Raw genomic sequence first — 24261 nt, 5'->3', positions numbered from 1 at the left:
CCCCCAAAACACACACACACACACACACACACACACACACACAGATACACATACAGACACAGACACACAGATACACACACACACACACACACAGATACACATACAGACACAGACACACAGATACACACACACAGAGATACACACACACACACACACACATACACACACACACACCCCTATTAAGGAGGTTTAACCTTGGCTGTGGAGCCTAAGCTTCACTGAAAGAGGAACCCAAATTCAGAGCAGTCCTCATTCCTGTCTCCAAGTGCTCTAGCCAACAGAAACAAAGACCTTCCCAGGAACAACGCCTACTTCAGCCCTTACTCCTTGACTCTAGAAATAGATGCTATGCATCTTCTAAGGTTCTCGGGCTCCTCCCGAGTAGCCCCTGCAAACTGAGTGTAACCCCATTTTGCAGAAGAGGACACTGCAGTAGAAGCCAGAGTAGACAGTGAGCAGAGGCTGATTCCCACACAAGAAAACCACCCAGAATAGTATCTGTTTCTGTTCCATGTGTGGTACCTATCAGTATGGCACCAGAGGCACAGGAAGCCAATGCAGCCTTCCCAAGACCAAAAGGTCCACGTTACCAGCAGCTGCAGGTCTGCACAAGCCTCAGCCCCTCACTCCCACCAGGCCTTGGGGCAGCGTAAGTGAGGTCCTGCTCTCTAGTCCTGCTCAGGCCCCCCACCCCCCGCAGCGTGGGCTCATAGAACAATGCCAGTGAGGCATCAAGGTGGGACAAGGAGGGTTGTGGAGACCCAGGAGCTCAGATCTCCTCATTCTTGGATCCCAGGGCCTGGCTCAACACCCCCAGCACACTGTGAAGGAAGGAAGTTTGGCTTCATCGCAAATCAACCTACTGAACTCTCCCTATATTCTCTGGCTTGTTCTTCCAGCTTTTATAATCCCATACAATCCATCTGTTTTCTTATCCATCTTCCTCCCAAGCAAGAGGCAAGGCTCCTTCCTGCCTTGCTTAGCCATTGCCCTTCCCCACCCTCGGCCACAATACCTTGTACCTCAGTTTCCCAGCTCTCAACTCCCTACAGCCAAAAGGCAGAACCTGTATTCCACCCAGAACTTACTGTGGAGAAAAGCACATTGCAAATGTCAGACTGTTATCTAACGCTGGGTACCAACACAAAGAAAAACACTATACAAATCTCCACCCTTTGCCATGCAAACTGGCATCTCCAGGACCCCTTCATAATTCGTCTACTTGGCTCCCCTGCTGGATTCAGTCTGTTAGTGCTTATCATTTCTAAGCCACAGGACAGAAAGAAAAACCCTCCTAACAGCCAGGCATGGTTGTGCACATCTGAAATCCTAGAATGTGGGAGGCTATGGCAGGAAGATCATGTATCTGAAGCAAGACCCTGTCTCAAAAACGGGAGTATTCCACACAGCAGAGACGCCAAAAGCACTGGCTGCTCTTGGAAAGGATCCAGGCTCAATTCCCAGCACCCTCAAGGAGGCTCACAACTGTCTTTAACTCCAGTTCCAGGGAATGTGACTCCCTCTCCAGGCCTCCCTGGGTACCATGCATACACATGGTACATATATGCTTATATATGCATGTACATATACATACACACACACAAACACACACACACACACACACACACACACACACACACACACACACACAGGCTAATCACTTATACACATAAAAATAAACCTTTTTCTGAAAAATCAGAGAGCTGGTCAGGCACTGTGGCACACACCTTTACTCCCAGCCCTTGAAAGGTGGCAGATCTCAGTGAGTTTGAGGCCGGTCTGGTCTCCATATCAAGTCTGAGGTGAGACCAGCCAGTATTATACAGTGAGATCCTACAGGGAAAAGGGGAGAATGAATGAAAATACAAACCCCCAAAAAGGTAAAGGACTGGAGAACCCCAGAAGAGAGCTTAGGGATCAATCCCCTCCAGCTAAGACCCAGACGGACTTCCAGGCAGCTCTCAACAAACCCACTGTGGGCTCTCCACCCAAGTCCCTCCCACCCTACAGGAGACATTCCTGGATTATTTGCCTTCAAAAAAACATAACTTAAACATTGAGCGTCTTCACTTTCCAAACCACTGAGAATTAGGGAAAGGGGGGAAACCACGTCTGTTTCTATTTGAAACTGTCAAAATTAGCATTCAGTAATTAAAAATCACACCCTTTCTCTTAATAACCTAAGCAGCATGATACAATCAGGTTGTGCCAACTCTTTAATCTAATTGACTAATTACAGATTTTAATTTAGTCAGTTACTGAACAACTGTTGACAATTTGTTTTCATTAGGGACAGAACAGAATAAATATTTAGGCTTTCTGTCACAAAGACTCCTGCGATGGGCTCTCCATCATGACCCCAACTTGAGAGTGACAAGCTCTGGCGCCACTGGCATCCTCACACACAGGTACCCACGCTGCTCCCCAGCCACCTCCCAGCTAAACCTGTACCCAACACACCTAACTCAAGCCCCTTCAAAGGCCAAACCTAAGTGCATGCAGCAACCTACACTCCCAAAAAAGACAGACAATTCCCAAATTCACACGAGTCATTCAAGAAGTGGCAAACACTTAAACATTGTGAAGAAAAATAAATTCAATGCTACATGTCACTGGCTTTTAAGCAACAAAATAAGCTAACAGTCAAAATAGGTTTATCTGCATTCATCTCACTGAGAAACAAACTGTCACTGACATTTTTTTTCAAAACACTCGTTTACAGGTTTGGGTAATGAAATGATCCAATTTTTTTTCAAAGATCAGTTCTTCCCCAAGGACCAGTCTCCCAAAGCCATCCCAAGTTTGCCAACACAGCAGTGGCTCAAAGCCCTAGGAGCAAGTTCTGACTCTTTTACTAATAAGACCATAGTCATGGGCTCTTTTTTGAGCCTTGATTTCCTCATCCAAAAAATGGGATCATAACAGCCCCTGTCTTGTAGAGTATTGAGGGAATTAAATATCACTCCTTCACACACGACTAGTCCTGTGTAAATAGAGTAAATGTTTGGTAAATACTGGTCACCATAATGCCATAAGATAAGATTGCCCTTACATCCCTCACTGCCCTCAAGATACAGAAACCATAGCCTAAGAAGAAGACAATGATCCACCGACAGTTTTTAGCAAGGAGGGTCTGCTCAGAAAGCTAACTCAGGGACTTTGCTGTCCCCTGATCCAGTTCTTCTGGCAAGTGCCAGCTCAGATAACAAGGAACACGGGCGGGCCCTACCTTCCCAAGTCTGCACCGGGCAGCCCTGCACTTTCTGCATGAGGGGCCCTCGCTCAGCAGCCTGAGCCCTTCTCAAGCTCGGAGGATTTCTGGGTCCCTGCCAGAGACAATTCTGCATTCTGAACCAGGACTAAGATAGACAGTGCCACCAACACTGTTGGTCAGTGGGGGACATCAGACAGAAGCTGAGGTCTTCAGCCTAATAATTCCAACAGACCTCTAGAAAACATCCCTGGGAATGAATGCTTGAGGAGGCTACTACCTTAAGCTCGGCAAGATGCAGGTCTGCCCTGTTAGAAGTGTTTTCTGCTCACTACAATTGTACCAACCTATGAACTCACACTGGCTCCCTGCAGCTGCTAAGAAGCCTGACGACTGGCATCTACATCATTCTTATTTCATATTGCTTCATCAAAATCAGTGGTGACTGTAGCTACGAATGGGGTGGGGGGGCACACTTATACTCTCAGGATAAGTAAAAGCAGAAGGATCATGAACTTAGGGCCATCCTAGGCTACACAGAAAGAGTATGTCTCTAAAACAAGTCAAATGAATGGTGCCTCTGGGTTGAGAATAGTCATAGCCCTTGCCTGGTGTGTTCAAGGCCCTGAATTTCAACCCCTGATACCACCAAAATAATTAATTAATGATGAGTCAATATGTACGCTGTCCTCAAAAATAAAATATGTTCAAGCATGCAGTCCACAAGGGGTGGCAGGGAACAAATACAAGGGGTCTTGCAAGTAAAAACTAGAATCCCTTCATGGGTTAGCAATGGTGCTAGGCTCAACCAAAACTCAAGGAAACCCTTCCTGCAAGTGACACAGGCATTTTCTTCTTAGATGAGGTTGTTAAAAACTAACCAGTCCCTCATCCATCCCACAGTGAATCCAGAACTAATCAGGAACCCTCAGGGGGACCTGGGCCAGCCCATTCCTCTCAGGACTGCTCTACCCAGCATAGTTTGGGATGAATTTTTTGTTGTTGTTTTGCTTGTTTCTTGTTGTGTTTTGGAAGGGGTTGCTTTGTTTTGGTTTTGAGACAGGGTCTCACTCTATCTAGGATGGTCTTGAATTCCCTATGTAGGCCAGTTTCACTCATGGAAAGCTACCTGTCTTAGCCTCAATAAGTGCTAGGGTTGCAGGAGTTTGCCACTGCACAGGTTTGTGCTAACTCTTAGAAAGGCATCACGGCAAGACAGCAAAGAGTACATCAGGAAAAACAAAATCTAGGGCCGGGCGATGTCTCAGTTGGTGGAGTCTTTGTCTCACACACACAAAGCCCTCGGTTGATTCTTAACACTACATAAACTAGATACAGTAGGGCATGCTGTAACCCTCATGCTCAGGACATAGAGGCAGGAGGCTCAGCAGTTTCAAGTTCATCTTCTGATACATAGCCAGGGTCAAGACCAACCAAGGATATGTGAGACTGTCTCAAAATTAGAAAAAAAACAAAAACAACTAAGTTTAAGGCTACTTCAACATTAGTCAATCACTCCAAATATTCCATTTCCTCATCTACAAAATAAGAATTAAACACAACCTCATCCAAAGATTGTTGAAGGCGGGAGATAAAACCTACCTGAAAACAGCATAAGGCATACAGTTGGTACTTAATAATCGCTTGCTACTATTAGTTCTCTGTTCAGAAATAAGAACTATGTCCTGCTCCCAACATACTCAGAAGAGAATAGAATGGAATAAGAACACTTTTTTTAGCTGAGCATGGTGTCATATAAATTTGATCCCATGACTCCAGGGGCAGAGGCAGGCTGAACTCAGCGTTCAAGGCAAACCTGGTTTGCACAGTAAGTCCCAAGACAACCAGGACTACACAGTGAAACTCTGCTGATAGACAGATAGAAAGGAAGGAAGGAAGGAAGGAAGGAAGGAAGGAAGGAAGGAAGGAAGGAAGGAAGGAAGGGATAATGAGTGTTAGCATCCATAGTTAAGTGCTCACTAAACACTGTGTCTTTCATTAAATAGGGGATTATTAGCAAACCATAATGTCATCACGTAGTAATTTGTCCCTCACCATGAAACTTCTGTCTGGTCTGCCCAGGGCTCCAGCACACACAGAGGATTGCCTCTCTCTAAAATCAGGGGTTATCATAGGCCAACACTGTGATTTCCACATAGTTCCCCCTTTGACAAAGATGCTGCTAGCAAAATAATGCCAAAGAAAGTATATAGCGACAGTCAACTAGATTTAAGTTCATTTTCTGTAGCTTGGGGTCAGAATCGACCGGAGCACTCTGGTGATCAAGTTTTCTGCAATTCCCTATTCCACACATTAGCTCACTGACAGAAATTCACCACGGTATTTAAAGTGGCAGCCATCACAACTAACTCAAATTGTATTGGCTTCCCTGTTGCCGAAACGCTCTGCTGAAGCCATCAATTGGCCAATTCGGAGATAACGTGGTGGCTGAAATTCCCTGTCATGTTGTAAAATCCCTTTCAAAGCGACTCATGGCTTGCAGATCTTCAGCAGAACCAGTGCCCGGAGCCTCGGCCAGCACCGCCTCATGTAACCCAAGTGGCAGGCAGGCAGGCAGAGCAGGAGCTGGCAAGAGGCGCTGCCAAAATGAAGGGCCTCCAGAGAGGGGATAACATTGTCTACTGGACGCCTTCTAAAAGACAGTGAGAAAAGACCAGCCACACGCACACGCCTGACACCAGGCCTGCCCACTGGGCATCTGCCCCCTCAACACAGGCTGGGTAGCCAAAGTCACAGGCATCACTCGGCCTCTCAGGAAGAAAACCACCAGATTCCTGAGGGATGGCACACAAGCCAGCATCATAGGTGGATAGTGTCTAGAACCAGGGCCTGCCACAGGCACCTGAGCCCTACAGTCACAAACCAGCGGGGTTAGCACCCTGTTTTAAGCCTCAATTTCCCCATCTGGAAATTCACAAGTTCCTTCTTGAACAGTATCCCATCATCTGATAGTCGACTCAAATGTGAAACAGATTTCTCAAAAAAGACCCCCAAGCCAGCAGAGGTGGTGGACACCAGCAATCCCAGGACTGCGGATGCTGGCCAGAGCAAGAAGATGAGTCTAAGAGCAGCCTCTGCTACACAGTGAGTTTAATGCCAGCCTCAAGACCTTGTCCCAAAAACTAAAAGTAGAGGAGAAGGACAAACCATTACAATGACTCAAAAAGCTAGGGATCGAAAAAAGCCAGCCACTGAAGAACAAGCCACAGCTCAAAAGACACAAATGACTTGTCCCAGGTCATGAGAAAGAATCCAAACTGTACCCTGCCACCCGAGTCCAAATCCATGCACCGTTCTCAACACTGCAGTAAGTTCCCAACACGCAGGATAACCGGCCCATCAAACAGCCAGTCTGCCAGTCTGCTCTTACCCCTAAGCTGCCCTCTCAAGTAGCCTTCTGTGACTGAGAGAGAAAGAATAGAGAAAACCTCAGACTCCAGGAAATCTCAAGGCAGAGAACCGGAAAACACAGATGAGGTGTAAGTGTGTCCCAGGACACAAAGCCTGCCCCAGAACTGTATAAACAGCTATCATGAGTGGGATAGGGAATCTGGGTCGTAGAAGGCACCCTGAGGCCCTCTGTTGGTATTCTTCCTATAGCCACACCCTGGACACTGCTCAGACAAACCTCTACAAGAGGGAAGGGTGATTCCAACCTAAGACAGGCAGTAGGAGCTGCCCATGGCCAGTCAGGGCAAACTCACAAGCCTTGCTTAAGAGGCCATTTTGCACTCTGTCCCTGAGAAGTGAGACCATTTCCTCCCATGCCTGTGCACAACTTATGCCTCAAATTGGGGGACACATTTATTCCAGCATGCAATAAGCATGTATTGAGTATCATTTGTTAAACTAAGACTACAATAGCAACTGCAGAATAAAAGGTTCTAAGTACCCAGTAGGTAACAAGCATCCCAACAACCCTAGACCTGCTAGGGAAATGATTCTCCCTAGAGAATCAGTCCTCTAGAGTGGAAATCATTTCCTTATCACAGATCTGGAAACTGAGGCTCAGTCACAAATCACCCAACCTGAAGAAATGAAGACGCATACCCAGCATTCCCTGGGCCACAGCTATTAAACTTCAGGCAGAGACATGCCGTGCAACAACTTTACATAGTAAAGGCAGGCCTCACATTTGTGTGTGCTCACAGAACAGAGATTTCCAGAAGCAGCTCTCATGCTTAGTACTCTAATACAGTAAGTTGCCCCTTTTTCTTTTCTTTCTTTCTTTTTTTTTTTTTTTTTTTTTTTTTTTTGTAATTGCCAGCCGTGACCCACTAAGTTGATTCAAGATATGCTAATGGGTCACAACTCCCACTACAAAACAATACTTCACCATTTTCTGCCACTTGTCACTCTTCGTTAAAGTGTCTTTTAAAACACTTAGTGCCTGGGCAAGGATCAAATCCTTCTCATTTCTCAGGGCACAGAGTCTTGCTCACTGACCTCAGATTTATTCAAAATGCTACAATCAGCCCCAGGATCAGAGGTGGCAGAGGGGACAAAGGTGATGTTTCGTCCCCCGGGGGTCTAGAGAAGGAAGGGAAGAAACTCCACCTTGACCCCCAATAATTCTCCGTCTAGGCCACAAGTGACAAGCGAGTCAGAGTATCTCCAAGTTCCTGGGTGAAGGGGGAAGAAAGAGTGGCCCTGGCAGGCCTGTGGGATGCTGCCACATTCTAAACCAGCACTGACTAGCGGAAGGACTAGTGAGTGGGTACGGAAACAAAACAGCCTTCCCGGATGCCGTGGCACCAAGCAGGACCACAGGGGAGAACCAGAGGCAGCCAGGAGAGAACATGGTCCAAGCCCCTGGAGTAGCAGAGGAAATAAGTAAGAGTGTCGGCTGGCACCACTCAGGGGCACCCATGAGCTACCTCATTTCATCCTCACAAGCAACAGACTGATGTGAAGACTGTGTACATGACACCTCAACACCATCTCTTGTGGCTGCCTAGACCCCAGGGATCCACATAGCTAATCAACAGGTGGTCAAGTAAATGAAGATGCAAACCTCTCTGGTACACACCTCTCACACGAAGACCCTTCTGTTCCCAGTTACCAATCACTGAACACCATCTGTCAGAAAGCAGGACTTCCCAGAGTCAGGAAGAGCAAGAGCATACACATATGCTGAGCCTTCAATGTACTTGGCATGAGTATGCAACTACTGTATATGCACTGTGTGTGTGAACATAAGGTCATTTATAACGCATGATAACTCTTGAGAGGTATGTAGCTTCAACACCTCTTTACCGCTTCAGGAAACTGAGGCACACAGGTTGATTATGGTGCTAATGGCTCACACAGCTAGCAAGCAACAAGGCAAAGGAAAGTGTCTTGGATCCTACGTGGGTGCACAGACCTGAAACCTGTTGAAGACAGATGAAGGGTATGTGCATCTTTGTTCTTCTATTTTACCTAGGTGTGACCAGTGACACCCTCTTCTACCATCGGCAGCCCTGATGTTTCTATTGACATGCACTGCTCTCCCAGATCAGGAGACTGCACACACTGTCTATAAGCACTGATCACACTCTGGCTACCTCCAGCTCTTCAGCCAGCAAGCAGGGCAGCGTCATGTTCTCTGGGCCCATGGTCACATAGGAATTCACCCCAGGAAATAAAAAAGAGACAAGAACCAGCTTCCTCAGTGTCTCCCTTTACCAACTTACCTACCCCTTCAGCCCCTTCTGAGACTCCTCGTGGAAGCAGAAAATCAGGACAAAGGATGGCACGGGACCCCTAACCCAGGGGCTTCTAATCTTTTCATCCCTATGCACATTTACACAGCACCAGCCTCCAGTGACAACTTTCCCGTCATTCCCCTGGCCACCCCCACAGTGAAGCAGGAGGACAGGCCTTGTTCGCGTTTTTTTTTTTTTTTTTTTTTTTTTTTTTTTTTGTTTGCAATGAGGAGGGCCACAAGGCTAACACAGGCATGGGGCTGACTTTCAGATCCAGATCCTTACCAGTGCCACCCACAAGCCCCTGGGCCTCCCCATTGGGCCCTGTGGCTGCTCAGGCAGGCGTGGTCCAGGAACATTCTGTCCAACACAGATAAAAGGCAGGGACATCTCAGGGGAGCCTTTATCAGTGCCAGTTGTGGTAGAACCACCAGCTCTGCCCCCTTGTGAGTGTGCAGGGACTGAGACAAGACAGCTTGAAGGGATAGAACCTGGGACACATCAGGGAAGCCCTGACAGAGAAAGGCATCAATGGAATCCATCTAGTCTATAAGAGGAGCCTTCCATAAGGGTCAGCTTGTTCACCCTGGAAACAGTACTGCTAAAGAGTTTTCTGAGCAAACATCAGACTACAAAGAACAATCAAACTCAGCAAGCACTAGCTGGGAGACATCCTGCCTTATACATATGGATTATATCCTTTCACCCTCAGAGACCCACAGTAACCTAGCCTACAGATAGGGTGACAGACAAACCCAAAGTCCATCTAGACAGAAAACAGCATGCATGCACATGAAGTTAGACTCAAGTCCAAGCCACCAGACCCTTCCAAATCCTGAAGCATCAAACCCAGGAAAAGAAAAGCATACCATGGAAAGACACATTCCTACGACTCATCTCATAAGGCCATGGAAAACACCATTACCCTGGCAAAGCAAAAACAAACAACCGTGATTGTCTACTCACTGTAAGCTCCCAGCAATGTATATTAAAGAAGTTTATGTGAATCGCCTAATGCATTTGTGCCGTGGTCAGAATTACTACTAAGCTAAAAATAAGATTAATTTTGCTAAATACTCTAAACCATCAGACACTATTAAAAAGACTATAGGTAGTGTAACATTTTTGCTATCTTAGCCGACAGATCTCACACAGGCACACATGCACGTATGTACACACACACACACACACACACACACACACACACACACACACACACATATATCCCCCTCTCTTAAGGGTTAAATATATACTCAGACAGAAGATGAGGGTCCAGCAACACAGTGCCCACTGGAGAGTCCTCCTCCCTTACAAAACAGAACTGACCTAAGGGACATAGAACTAGGTGTCTCCCAGCTCTCTTCAAGTGTTGGCTGGCACAGAGCTAACTCTCAGTCCAAGTTTGCAAATGCTTAGCTAACAAAGATGGCATTATGCAAAAGGCTGCTGCACACTGCTGGTCTGGGAGTTCAAATGAAGTGACCACTGCCAAAAACTTTGTTTGGGTCCCCACTGTTCCCCCCCCCCCCGCCCCGCTCCACCTCCCGCCTTAAATAAAGGGCAAGGATTTGCAATTTGGGGTCTTGCTGCCACTTGAAACCCATTACGGTGGCCACATTGCCTGAGTTCTGGCAAAATGCAATTCCAGTTCCTCATTTAACGTTTAATTAGCTTACAGAGGAGTCTGGCAGCCTCTGGGGGCAAGAGGAACTCCAGAAGACAGAGGTAGGAGGAGACAGGGGTAAGGAGCCCTAAGAGGGGACTCGATACAAACTATGAGCTTTTTTTTTTTTTGGGGGGGGGAAACAACTGCATATATTTTGGTGTTTTGACGCTGCCACACAAGGATGCCAAGGGTCAAAGCCAAATGCAAGCCTTGAACCTGCCAGGACCTCTGGCCAGATAGCTAGGCTGGCTTATCACAGGGGATAGTGCTCCCCCAGCTCCTTAAAGCCCAGCTGCAGGGAATCACTGCCACCCTCTCATCCCCCTCTTGCTAGTGAGCCCTGGCAGGCAAAGGCACTCCCTGCCCAGCAGGAACCTCAACTCGGCAGTGTATCCAAGGAGAGCCCTCTCAAATATCACTTTGCTATTTCAAACCCGCCAAGGACACTGGACCCCTGCCACACAGCCACCAATACCTCAGCTGCTGTCCACACCCATGACTCTGCTAACCACCTCTCCCCAAGAAGGGGGGCAGGGGTCACACTGAAAGAGGGCCAGGTCTTCAGAAGAGGGAAGCTGAAACAAGCAGGGAAACCTGGCCAAGATCACAGGTATACATGTCCACTGTATTACCCAAGTTCTTCACTGCGTGAATAGGGGTCTAGGCTTTCTGGAACAACAATCCCCACAAACCGCCTAAAATCATGAACAACATCACCTTTACGAGGTCACATGAATTTTCTGGATAGAAACGTCTGTAGCTGTTATCACTTTACTTCCGGCAAAAGCAAAAAGCCACTTCACCACAAGAGACCCCCACCTTCCATGGGTCAGGTCTCCCCTGGCCTGTACCTAGGCAGTTCTCCTTACAGGGACTTCAGTTTTAATGCTCTTGAGTCATTTCTTCAGAGAACAGCTAGGGCCACAGACCAGGCACCAGGGAGGCACACTCCGGTCAAGGGCAAACACCTCCCATTTTTCAGGGCACCTGCACCAGGACAGTACAATCAACACTGACAGATGGAACTCAAAAGCCTGCAAATTTTAGCCTCAGCTCCACCACCCCTTAAGACTTGCAACCAAGACACCTGGCCGTGGCTTCATCTGTAAAATGGGAGGGAGAGATGAGTGAGATTTAATAATAAAACCCAATCATCAAGGCAGCTACAAAGACCAACCACATTCATCCATCCAAAAGCGTGCCACACAAAGCCGAGCAGACACACCTACGGGCCACTGTGGGGCTAACCTGCTCTGCTCTTTTCTCGCTACCAAAAGGAAAACACGACAGCTACCGCAGGAAAAGAGGATTGCCAGGGGTCGGATCAGGCACAAAAGACCCATCCTGGACCTCACGTAGGGAAGGGACCAGAGGGAAGGGTCTCATACTCTCCCGAGTATGAGGGACACAAATCCCTGGGAGTGTCCATCTACAAAGGACAAGAATAGACCAGCCTGTCACGAGAAAACCCAGAGGGAACCCCAGTGGGGTCTTGTGGGCTTTCCTCATCACTCTAAGCAGCACTGCTCAGCCAGGGGAAACAGCACAGAAATCACACAGGGGCCCAGCCAATCCTCCTGTGACCCCAGGTACTCCTGACTTAGGGCAAACCCATTCTCAAAAAAGTCCACTCTAAATACAAAACCCCTAGTGCTCTGCATACACGTGGCAAACATCAAGGTTTTTAGGCTTCCAGAAGAGCCAGGAAAACCCAAGCAGCCAGGTGTGGGGCGGAAAATACACAATGACTCAAATAAAAAGCCACCAAATCAAGGACAGTTTAAACCCCCTCCCTGCTGAGTCACCTGGCTCATTCCAGGATCCACACATCTGGCCCTGACCTGGGAGGGGCCTTCACAATCACCCAACCCCTGACCCTGCCTATCTTGGGGGGCGATTACCTGCCAAGATGACAATATCACTCTGTACAAGAGCCAGGACCCACACCTTCTACTTGAACTGCAGAGAGTCCTCCCTCAAGCAGGCAATTTTTCCCATACTTCCCAGACACTTTTTCCCACACTTTGAGAACCTCTGACTCTCCGTGGCACACCACCCAGAGCCAGTGAACACTCTTCTTCACACTGTAGATGTCTAAAAAGGACTGCCGCTTGCTCAAGATGAATTCGCCATCTAAAGAACATCTGCCAATGGTCTATGAGCTTTCCTGGTCCAGGTCCACTCTGCACGAACCACATGTGTTCCTCCCCTTATTTCACTCCTTTATCCCTACCAGTGTGTGCTTACTATGTATACAGCCTTGGAGGAGCTAGGAGACAAAAGCATATGCCATAGTTTGGTTTCTTGGTTTGTTTTGCTTTGGTTTTTTTGTTTGTTTGTTTGTTTGTTTGTTTTAAGCTGGTTCCTCTGAATAGCTTTGTAGACCAAGCTGACCTGGAACTCAAGAGATCCACCTGTCTCTGCCTCCCAAGTGCTAGGACTAAAGGCATGCACTACCACTTTCTGGCTCCCTAGTTTTTTGTTTTTTGTTTTTGTTGTTGTTTTGTTTTGTTTTAAAAAAAAAAAAACAAATGAACTATAGCAAGACAGGCAGATCTAAAGACAGCCAGGATCATACAAGCAAGCAAGCCTGCTGTGGTTGTGCCAAACAATGTTAGAAGTATGGACTCTGGTGTTAGCCATGAATTGTGAGCACATTCTAACTCTAACGTTGTGATTAACCTCTCTGTGCCTCAGTTTCTTCATCTACAACATGGAACTAGCAGCATGCTTCTTCTAACAGGGCCAGTGGCAGAGTAATGGGCAAACGCTTTAATTAGCACACTGCCCAATACAAGGCAACTGCTGGCACACACACAGCACAGGTGGCTTTTACAGGCACTGAAATGGAATGATCACCAAATGCAGACACTGATCGTGGGTGCCCTTGTGACCTGTGTGCATGATGGCTGCCGCCTAATACCCCTGCTACTCAGAATTGGAAACGGAGAATTATAACACACTGAGATCCAGTCTCTCACACACTGAGATAGACTGGATTTGGCCAAACAGAGAAAACTACATCCTAGCCAAGGAAGTCCAGAAGGAGCTCCTGGGAGCCAAAAAGATGGCTCAGCAAGTAAGAGCACATGACACGGCTTTGTTCAATCCCCACCACTCAGGCTAACCCAATGAACGACACAAGAGTAGAGAAGCTAGATGAAGAAATAGGAAGGATAAGCAGAAAAGCAGCATAATTATCTTTGGTGTCTCCTCCTCCTTTTTTTAGTGCTGGGGAAAATCCCAGGGTCTTGCAACAGCTAGGCAAGCCCTCTACTACCAACTTACAATCCCAGACTAATGGATATTTCTTCATTTTCCAGGAGCTCCTCTGCTGCCACCCACCCAGCTGAATGTTATCCTTAATTACTTCAAAGTTTTCACTTATAAAGCAGGGCATGGTGGCTCACATCTTTAATCCCAGGAGGCAGAGGCAGGCAAATGTCTGAGTTCAAGGCTAGCCAAACCTATATAGCAAGTTCTAGGTCAGCCAGACATACAGAGTAAGTGAGACCCTCTTTAGGGGGAAAAAAAAAGTAAAAAGAAATACCTGCATTATTACACCTCCCTAACTCAGGTCACAAGACCTATTAGATTGATCCCAATTTAAGGGAAAAAGGACTTGCGCTACAAACCTATGATTCATAGGCCCCCAACTAGTATGACCTCATCTCTTAGCAGCATCTTCTAAATGTCATGCCAGCCTCAGCAATCTGCAGGGTTCTATTGCCACTCCTTAACAGTCACTGGCTGCAAACTGACGTTACACGTTTCTAGGGCTGCCATCTTGCTTCAAGATGCAAGACCAAACCACAAATTGCTAAAGAGAATCTCAACGCTACCACAGCCAACTAAAAATCATTCGCTTCAGGCTGGAGAGACAATTCAGCCGTTAATGAGTATTTCCTGCTTTGCAGAGGACCTGAGCTTGGTTCCAAGCTCCCACCTAAGGAGGCACACAACCATCTGTAATTCCAGTTCCCAGTCGGTCTGAACCCTCTGGCTCTTGGGGCACCGTTATTGGCGTGTCGTACATTCACTCATGCAGGCATACATATATACATACATACAATAAACAGCTGGGTGTAGTGGTGCAGGCCTTGAAACACTCAGGAGGCAGGTCTAGTGAATTCAAGGATATACACTGAGACTGTCCTTAATCTCTAAGTAAATAAATAAAAACAAACAGGTTAACTTTAAAAAAATCATTAGCGTCTATGATTTCCTGTGAAAGAACATAAATGTCTATCAAAGGCTGGCTTGAGGAATCAGAAGGTGTAACTCAGTGACAAGAGCACTTCCCTGGCACACGCAAGGCCCTGATTTTGATTCCTGGCATGGGGACAGCGGATTTTGAAACAGGTTACTCCTTCCTCTCTAAAATGAAACCATCTGCAATGTAGTCAGAGACTACCAACATAGGTGTGGCTATTTCTAGTTATTTAAGTGGGTATGGGCAAGATTTCTGCAAGGTAGAGGAAAAAGCCAGGTTCACTGGTTGCTGGACCACTCAGCCTTCCACAAGCCCCAGCTGAGGAAGCTTGGTCCTATGATCATGGGCAACACTTACTGTCCCTGAACCACATCATGCCAAGTGAAGCAGTCACCTCTCCCTTTTACAACTAAAAGTTCACCAGGCTAGAGCACCACTCATCAGCTTCTGTTTCTCAACCTCGGAGAGCACATATGACGTGGTCATACTCCTGAGCATTAACTTTTTGGTCACAACAAAACCCCATCACACTACTCATTCAGGAAGCCAGTGAGTTCAGTCTCTGACTCCTGTTACAGGAGCCATTTTCATCATGACAATAGCCATAGCATTGAAACTGACCACCTATGAAATTCACCCAGATGGGATTTGGCCTCCTAGATCAGTTTCAAACTCAGCATGCAGAGGAGGCAAATAACCTGGGCAAGAAGATGAGACCTGATGCTGTTCATCAGTTCCAAACCCAAAATGTGAGAACCGTGTGTAAGGACTCAGGCACTATGCTGGCCTGCCCCTGTTATCTGGCAGAATGCACTCAGGCAGTACCCTGGTCAGCCCAGAGTTCCATTACTACTAGTCTAAAGGAAGGTGCAAAGGACCCCTTTAAAAGAAAGATCCCATCCACTTGCTCTCTTTCCTGCTGTTCCCCTTGGGCAGACAGGACTTGTCCTACCTGCCTCTTCTCTTGTGTCCTCTCTCTGTCTCTGTGTCTCTTTATCTCTTTTCTCTTTCCTTCCCCCAACCCTTCCCTTTCTAATAAAACTCACTAAGCTCTGTCTGCCTGGCATGCTTGTCCTCCACCTGGGTCACCCTCTCCTACCATGGAATCCACCAAGATTCCCCTCAAGCTATCGTTAACACCATTCCTACTGGACATGTCAAAACATATCGGCTACTGTGTGAATGCATGTGTGCCACAAATGTCTGTACACAATGTGCAGTGGCAGTGTTAGAAGACGACATCCAGGTACTTCCCTTTCCTCACTCCATCCTTCCTAACCTGACAGACCCTAACCACCTATTTCATCAGTGTGCATTCAAGATAAAATAAATGAATACATAGGCCAGCATAGCAATGGAAGGCAAACATCACAGATACCTTCCCAGTAATGGCTTCGGTGACCTTATATTTTATGCAGGCAAATAGTATGGCCTGGTAAAATTAACTACTTTCAAAAGAAAAATTTGAGCTGGCCATAGTGGCTATAATCTCAGCACTTGGGAGGCTGAAGTAGGACCACTGAAAATTAAAGGCCAAGATGAGCTACGTACTGAGTTTTAAGTGCAAAACATTGTGTTCCATTCCTGCCCCAAATTCCTAGTGTGCTGGCAAGATTGGTGTGAGACAGTACCTGCCACCAAATCTGAGGACCCGGGTTTGAGCCCCAGGCCCCACCCACATGGTATGGAGAAAAAAACTGAGTCCCACAAGTTGTCCTCTGACCTCCACTCCCATGCTACAAGTCACACATACACCCAACTCAAATGTGCATATACACACATACACACAAAATAAACAAATGTAATCTAAAAGAGTATTCAGGCAAAGGATAGTTAATGAACTTAGCACTTTATAGTACCCATTACCTGAGCAGAGCAGCAGATCCCCATGCTGTGTGACATGTATACCCCACAATGTGTGCATACACACCCCACACTATGTGTGCACATCACACCCCACAATGTGTGCATACACACCCCACACTGTGTGTGCACATCACACCCCACACTGTGTGTGCACATCACACCCCACAATGTGTGCACATCACACCCCACACTGTGTGTGCACATCACACCCCACAATGTGTGTGCACATCACACCCCACAATGTGTGCACATCACACCCCACAATGTGTGTGCACATCACACCCCACAATGTGTGCACAATATACACACTAAAAGACTGTTCTCTGGAAAATAGAGCTAGAAAGTCCATTGCTGCTCAGCCACCCCTTCTAGTTCAAAACACAAGTTTCACATTTACATTCTGTCTTTTTGGTGGTCATTTTTTTTTTTTTTTTTTCTTAAGCCAATACCAACCAGGCTCCGTCCCTCCAAGTTAATTCTCAACCAAACCCCACATGACTCTGAGTCTTCAAAGACCATTTCGTTCTCCAGATAGGTCTCCACCTCTTTTCATATAATTGCAAAGTAATGAATACTGCTCCCCAACTAAAAGCATCAGGGAAGGCAGGCAGCAGAAAGGTAGGTGAGCAGGAGAATGGGAAGGAAGACAAGGGGAAAATAAAGACCACTGCCAGTCGGCTGTGCACTTGCTTTTGATACTAAAGAAGTTAGAGCCATCCAACCCTGTAATTATTGCCAGGATTAAAAATTTGTTACTCACATAATCATGAAAGGCTTTTGCTTCACTTGAATGTTCACAAGTGTCTCTCCTTTCAGGAGCTGCACAGTAAAGGTCCCAAAATACACTGCAAATAGAAAAACAAAGTAAGATCAGGTTACTAATTATTACTTGTGTACACAACAGGGAGTACCGGATCCGTGGTATACAGCACCAGGTCTCCCAAAGGCTCCATCCTACCTTTTAGCACTCACTGGACAAATTCAGCCCCTAAGACAAGTGGCTCCAACCTCTCCTGGCAAGCCAGGCATCTGTAATAGCTGCCATCAAAGCACCTCCTCTGTGACACCAGTGACACTGCTTGTGGTTTAGACACTAATGCTTGGAAAGGTTAGCACAAACTGCCCATGGGTGTCCACATAGGAATCTGGAAGGAGATTCTGCCCATCTCATCTGTGTCCCCGTCACCCCAAACCAAAATGGCTGCAGCATATTGTAAAAAGGTTAAGTTGTCAAAGTCAGGGCACAGAAATCTGGGTAACTCCAGTAATGAAGGGAACCTTATGGGTTCTTAAGCCCACTGCCCACATCCCTACCCACCAAGGAATACCTGTCTGTGAGCCAAAGAGGAAGAGAGGCTGTGACACGCAAGTATCTTATCCCCTCCCACTGAGCCAAAGGACCTCTTTCAGATAGGACCTGTCCAGCACAGGATGGGGGTGGGAACATACAGCACTCACTCTAGTGTCTCTGTTACTCTATATGATCACTCCAACACTCCATATTCACAAGAAGAGAAACACGTCATGTGCTGATTACAAGAGTGCTACACAAATGCAGGGCCTTGAAAATACTCCATACCAGAACCAAGGCCCAACCACAACCAGCTTGAAGGGCACAGTGGGCACTGGAACTGAAGTCTGATCGGACTTGTGGGGTGGTCCTGCCGGTCCCATCACAGCACACTCCACTGTCACCAGAAAAGCATCATCCTCAAGGCGTGCCTATAACAAAACCCACTCCATCCAATCTGATCCACCCTCTCCTGGGGGCCCAGAGAACAGCCAGCCAGCATGTGTCAATGTCAAGATGCACACAGGGTGAGACCCATACAACTACTCACAGCCACCGCAACCTGAGCCCTCAGCACAACTGGCCTTCCATCCCTGCAACAAGGAGAGACTCCAGGAGCAACAGGAAAACTAGGTCTTGCACAGCTACAGAGGGAGGCTGCTGGACTATTATTCTCTCCTCCCCAACTGCCCCCGGGAGCACTATACACAGCAAAGACTTCAAGATGCCAAAATCCCAACACCTTCGAAATAACTTTCACTCACAAGCCCAAGTTCCTACAAGATCCAAGGCAATCAGACTTGCTGATGCCATCTACACTCACCTCCAAAACCAGCCACAGCCAACCTATCACCCACTCCCGAAGGTGGGATCCTTGCGCCACACCAGCCGCCTCCTCCAACCAGGCAGTTGGGAGGTTGGCAGAAGTCATTAAAAACTCATTTTCTCTGCACAAGTTAGAACAGACACTTCATCCTCCCGCTGTTCAAAGAGACTTGAAACAGTAACCTGAGCTGGCAGTCAGGTAAATGTTAACATCCCAACACTGCATTTGCCTCAACTACACCAAAATATCTAAAGCCATCTGCCTCCTTTTTCTTTTCAAAAGGATGCCACCAATGAGTCCCACAAAACACCCAGGTCAACACACTCATGACAACTTGCTTAAGGCTTTGACCCAAAGCTTCCCTCCTGCCTGCAGAATACCACAGGCTTGGAGGCCTGGAGGGAGGGTCACAGATAAGGAGAGCCAGCCCCCAACAAGCTGCAGGCATCCTGCCAGGCCACCTCTGGCTGGTTAAGGTTCCTGGTAAAATACGGCTTTGTGGTTGCAGGGATGCTGGGGGGTGGGGAGCCAGAGGAAAGGAAGGTCCAGTCAGTCTGAATCAGTGTCTCTACAGGAAGTGCAGGCCTTCTTGCTTTTCTCAGGGTCCCTGGAAAAGGCCCAGTAGATGTCTCTTAAGGTTTGGCGTTTACGGAAGAAAACATTAAGGGACAGGCCGGGTGCAGAGCAGACCTGGTGTCCCCTCCACCCGCCCTGCCCCCATCCCCCTAATTAAAGCAGCATGTAGGATTGACAAAAACCCTTCTAACTCCTTCCAAGCCCCCTGCCTAGCGCCCCAGAGTGAGATGGAAAAGTAAGCCGGTTCTACCCTGGCATAGCAAAATTTAGCCAGTTCCCCACAGCAAAAACTTCGGGCTGCAGCCTCTTCTGCCTTCTGCTGGTTCTTCCTCGCCAAACCTAATCAGAGCACCCAGAGGTGCCCTGCTCCGTGGAAAGCAGAGGCTAAGGGTAGAGGGCTTGCTCCAGAGCCCCTGTCTTTGTTCACTAGGACCCGGGCCACAGAACAAAACACACACAAAACTATCACACAAACTTACCACCACCACGAGTGCAGAAACCCAGGAGGCTCTCCCAGTGTGATGTTTTTTTCCCATCGAATCTAGAAAAGAGGGGGCAGAGGCAGCTTAGAGGGGCAGAAAGGAGGGGGCCGCAGGGCCTTCCTCAGCCAAAAGGCTGTGAAGACCAACTAACAATAAATGCCAAAAGGTGATAAAAATTCAAAATGGTGGCCACAGTGGCTGCTCCTGAAAACAAAGGCTCTAAGAATAGTGGGGAGGAGGGGGGTGTCAAGAAACTGGATGCTGAGGAGTCCCACTCACCTCTGATAAGAAGGTCTGTGCAGATTTCTGTGCTCCTACGTGCAGTAAATATTCGTAGACGTATAAAGCTAACCTGGAAAGTGAGCAGGGGCAGAGAGAGAGAGAGAGAGAGAGAGAGGAAAGGGTCAGACCACACTGAGGCTCGCTCTGGACACTGCCAGTCGACTCTGAGCCCGGTCTGTGCCATCCCATTGTGGCCATGACAAGAGAGGAGCACCTATCACCCCAGACAGGATCCAGGTCAGAACAGCTAGTGAGTGGGTGGGTACCAAACTGCCCAAAGCGGCGGGAGCTGGAAAACCGTCCCCCAAACTTGAACTTCCAAGTGCCACTGGGACCAAACCCATCTAGGTCTCGCAAACTCGAAAGGCACAAGAGCCCTGAGCAGCTCTCCTTCTCCCAGCCCACTTCAGCTCGCTGCCGGAGCCCAGCTTCGGGGTCCGGGCAGACTCAACCCCAGTCCCGGTACTTGGCGCGCTCTGGAGAGGGCAGCAAAGCGCCGCCCTCAGCATCTCCCCCCCGAAACAACTGTCCCCCAAGCCTAGGGCCAGGCCGGCGCCGCCTGCCCAGCCCAGCCCGGCCCGGCGCCCCGGAGCGCACCGGGCTGGCGGCAAGGCCGCTGGCTGGGAAGGGAGAGCACTCCTGGGCGAACAAAGCCCCCGGCACGCACTTCTCACGCCGCGGGCGGACAAAAGGAGCCTTCGGGGCTGCAGAAAACCACGCGCCCCCTGCCCGCACTCGGTGGGCAAAGTGGAGCCCCCGCGCCCAGCCGGCCGAGCGCACCGGCTCACAGTGGGACCTCGCCCACCCTCGTCGCGGGCCCCCGCGCCCGCTTCGCCGCGCGCCTACCAACTACCCTCGCCCGCCGCTGCCCTGCCGCCCCTTCAGGGTGCCCCAGCCTCTGCCGGCGCCCAACAATGGGCTCTCCACGCCGCCGCTGCTGCCGCCGCGGGGCAGAGACCGGGGGCCCAAGGCAGCGCGACTCCCGCGCCCACCTGCCTCCCGCCGCCCGCGGCGCGGCCCCACTCGCGAGAGGCTTACTTTTCCCGAGCCTGCCCGTCCGAGGGCACCGCCGAGCCTTTGCCTTTGGCAAACATGGCTTGCAGAGAAGAGGGCGCCGAGCCCGCCGCCGCCGCCGCTACCGTCCGGTCTCCCGAGCTGCCCTGCTCCCGGCCCCCTCCCGGCGATCGCCCGCTCGCTCGCACTCCGCTCGCCGCGCTCCCTCCCTCCCCGGCGCTGGCTCCGCGCTCTTTCCAGCTGTCAAAGCGTCAGCCCCGGCCGCGGCCCCATCGCCTTGGAACTCCTCCCGCGCCGGCTCGGCCTGAGCTGTGCCGCCGCCCGCCCGAAGCCTGCAGCTCGCTTGCTCGTGGCCCGCGCGCCCGCCGCCCGCCCGGCTCCGCCTGCGCCGCCCTCTGCGCCTTCAGCACCGCTGCCGCTGCCGCCGCCGCTGCTGGTCTACTTGGAGCTCAACCGAACGTGGCTGCCCCGGCAGGAGCGCGGCGGGCGTCCACGCCCCGCGACGGACGGCCGCGGCGGCCAATCGGCGCGCGGGGGCGGGCCCGGAGGCCGGGAGGGACGCCTGTCAGCGCGGCCGCGCCAGTCCCGCTGCGCCTCCTCCGTGAGCCGCTGCCCGCTCGTGCGCTGGCCGGGGGAGCGGAGGGCGAGCCCTGGCGCTGGGGTGGGGCGGCGGCGTGAGGGGCTCTGGCCTGGACTGGAGCACCCGGCCGGCGCCGCGGGGACTGGGCGCTGCGGCAGTAGCCGCGGAGGGAGGCGCGGACCCCGGCTCGCCCCTTTCCGTGTCGCCCTGGTCCCCAGCGCCCCCGCCCTCCCGGCGCTGATCTTGCCCTCCGTGGGCCAGGACCCCGGCCGGCCCAGCTCCCCGCCCCACCCTGGGCTGCCTGCGCCTAGCCGGGCTCCCCGATCCCGAGCCCTGCAGGGCTACACGCAGAGCTGGGCAGCCGAAGCTGGCGCCAAAGCGCGCGGCTGCTTCTTTACTAGATCGTTAAAATACTTTGGGAAACCCCAAAGTGGATCCGCGCGAAAATGGCTCTTGGCGAGCTCCGGGCAAGCCTCGGGAGAGGAAAAGGGGTCTTAGACTAGAAGGAGGGGGAGTGATTTCTTCCAAATTTCTGAGGTGTAACAACCCTGGCAAGTTAGCCCCCTGGTCTTCTCCATGGGCACGGGTTCCATTTGGGTGAGGGATGTCACCTGGACGCCTCGCGACTCAGAATGCGCGCCGCAGAAATCTCAAACTTCAAATAAATGTTGCTAAATTGGGGAGTGGGGGGGGGGGGCTAGAGTCGGGTGTGGGGGGAGGGGAAGCGTCCATTGTCAATGACCCAGGTGTACAATGGCAAATGGGGGGTTGGCAGAGTGACCAAGCTTTTTGCTCCCGATTCCTTTCTGTCCAATAGAGGACCCCAAAAACCTGCAACGTACCCTCATTGAGGACTCCAAATCAGAAACTGGTGAAATAGGGGATGGCTCCCCCATTTTCATACTGTTTTTAGAGCGCGGTTCTCTTTAAATGTGATAAAACACTGTCGGCACTGTCTCTTTAAAAGAGTCAAGCAGAAAAAGCTGTGTAAGCGCTGATTGGCTGCCTGTTTGGATACATCTTTAGGGGAGCCTTGAAACTGTTAGCCTAGGTTGATTTTTTTTTTTTTAACTGCGCTGTTCCAATAAACAAGTAACGCCCCTCCCCCTAACATGCCTAGCACCAAACAATTAAAGGATAGGTCAGTGTCCTGGGGAAAACACGTTTCAAGTAGGAAAACTCAGAACTAGATTTAAACAAAATAAACAATAATTCCCTACCATTAAAGTTTGCTTATTTTGCTCTACAAAAGAGAGAAAGGGGGCTTTTAAAAGAAATGCCCCGCAGCAAATGGATCTGCACTGGTTCAGGAAGGAGACTCCGTGTGTGTTTTAGGAATAATGTTCTGCTCTTGTTAACAGCCTCCCTAAATTAGAATACAGCCTAACACCGTGGACCCCTCTGGACTCTGCTCTCTACTAGGAACCAGAGCTCAGACGGAAGAAGGGCAGAAAAAGGGAAACACTGAACCCTAGTTTGGGGGTGTCTGTGCCAGCCCCTAGTTTAAAGGTTGTTTTGTCAAAGAGGGGAGAAGCATGGAGGTTGGGGGTTGAAACACAATGGTAGGGGAGTAAAGGAAATAATTACAGTTATTTTTCCCCTAGGCGGTTTAATTTAATAGGGCCAACTTAAGGTACCTTAGAGCCCGCGCTAATTAAATCGGTCTGTTCATACCCTTCCTTTGGACTTCCTTCCATTTTTGATGGGCTAGGAATGGCCAGGGATGGCTTGTCAACACACTGACTCACCGGTGTCTGCAGGGCCCGCGGCATCCGAGGACCAGTTGGGTCTTGGGGGAGGGAAGGCACTGCCATTCGGGGGGCCCACAGTCAGGCACTCTCGAGTTGGCCGTGTTAGGAGCCGGGGCTCTGGCACCTCAGAGCTTCTTGAACATCTACTTCCTAGCCTGTCAGCTGGCAAGGGGTTTTAATTGGGGGAGGGGGCCTTTTAATCTCTTTTGATAGTCTTATGTTCCACCAGGCCAGGATTCTTCTTGCCTTTTCTCCCTTGCAAAAGGTCTGGCCCCTCCTTCCAGGACATGTGTGAGAGGAAGAGGGGGTGGTGTTTGTTCGGAGGCCCTGTGGTCTGCCCTTTGTGGAGGCTTGACGGTGTGAGGCTCCAAGTGGGTTGGTAGGTTCTTGGTGGAGCAAAAGGAGCTAGCTAGCTAGTGAGAAGACCCAGGCAGGGAGATCAGAGGAAGGTGTCTGAGCCTTGGCTGTGGAGAGAAGGGGGCTGAGGGGTTCCATAATACCGAGCCTTTCCACAGCCCCAGCTAGCATGCTGCAGCTGGCAATTACCCAGAACCCAGTAAAGTCAGAAGCAGCCCCAACACCCATAGGTGGCCTTTCTGCCCACAACTTATCTCTCCCCAGTGAGTCCCCCTTCTTCCCTTGCAGCGCAGTTTTGGGCTGACACCTCTGTCTGGAATGCCTCCGACTCCAGGCCCCTTCCCTCATCATTCTTTAAAGACTAATACTCCCTCCACAGATTCCTCCTTCCAAAAATCCCTGATCCTGATCCTGTCGGCTTGTGTCTCGTTTGCTCAG

The 24261-nt window shown here is 49.7% G+C and overlaps 1 protein-coding gene across 4 annotated transcripts in view; it reads right to left on the bottom strand.

The window, feature by feature from the left end:
• Ssbp3 (single stranded DNA binding protein 3) overlaps positions 1–21613 on the bottom strand; it is a 140541-nt gene extending 118928 nt beyond the window's left edge. The window contains exons 1-4 of one of the 4 annotated variants that reach the window (XM_051188363.1): positions 21160–21613; positions 20119–20191; positions 19837–19898; positions 17425–17509 (exon numbers count right to left, since the gene is read on the bottom strand). In XM_051188363.1, the coding sequence (XP_051044320.1) occupies positions 17425–17509; positions 19837–19898; positions 20119–20191; positions 21160–21215 (276 nt within the window). In that variant the 5' untranslated portion in view covers positions 21216–21613. The remainder of the gene's footprint in view (positions 1–17424; positions 17510–19836; positions 19899–20118; positions 20192–21159) is intronic. The other 3 variants (XM_051188364.1, XM_051188365.1, XM_051188366.1) reach the window with 3 other exon arrangements.
• Positions 21614–24261: the final 2648 nt, after the last annotated feature.

This window comes from Phodopus roborovskii, unplaced genomic scaffold (genome assembly GCF_943737965.1).
Source record: "Phodopus roborovskii unplaced genomic scaffold, PHOROB, whole genome shotgun sequence".
Taxonomy (NCBI): domain Eukaryota; kingdom Metazoa; phylum Chordata; class Mammalia; order Rodentia; family Cricetidae; genus Phodopus; species Phodopus roborovskii.
Note: the sequence above shows the minus strand (reverse complement) of the source record. Positions and strands in the feature narration are given on the sequence as shown.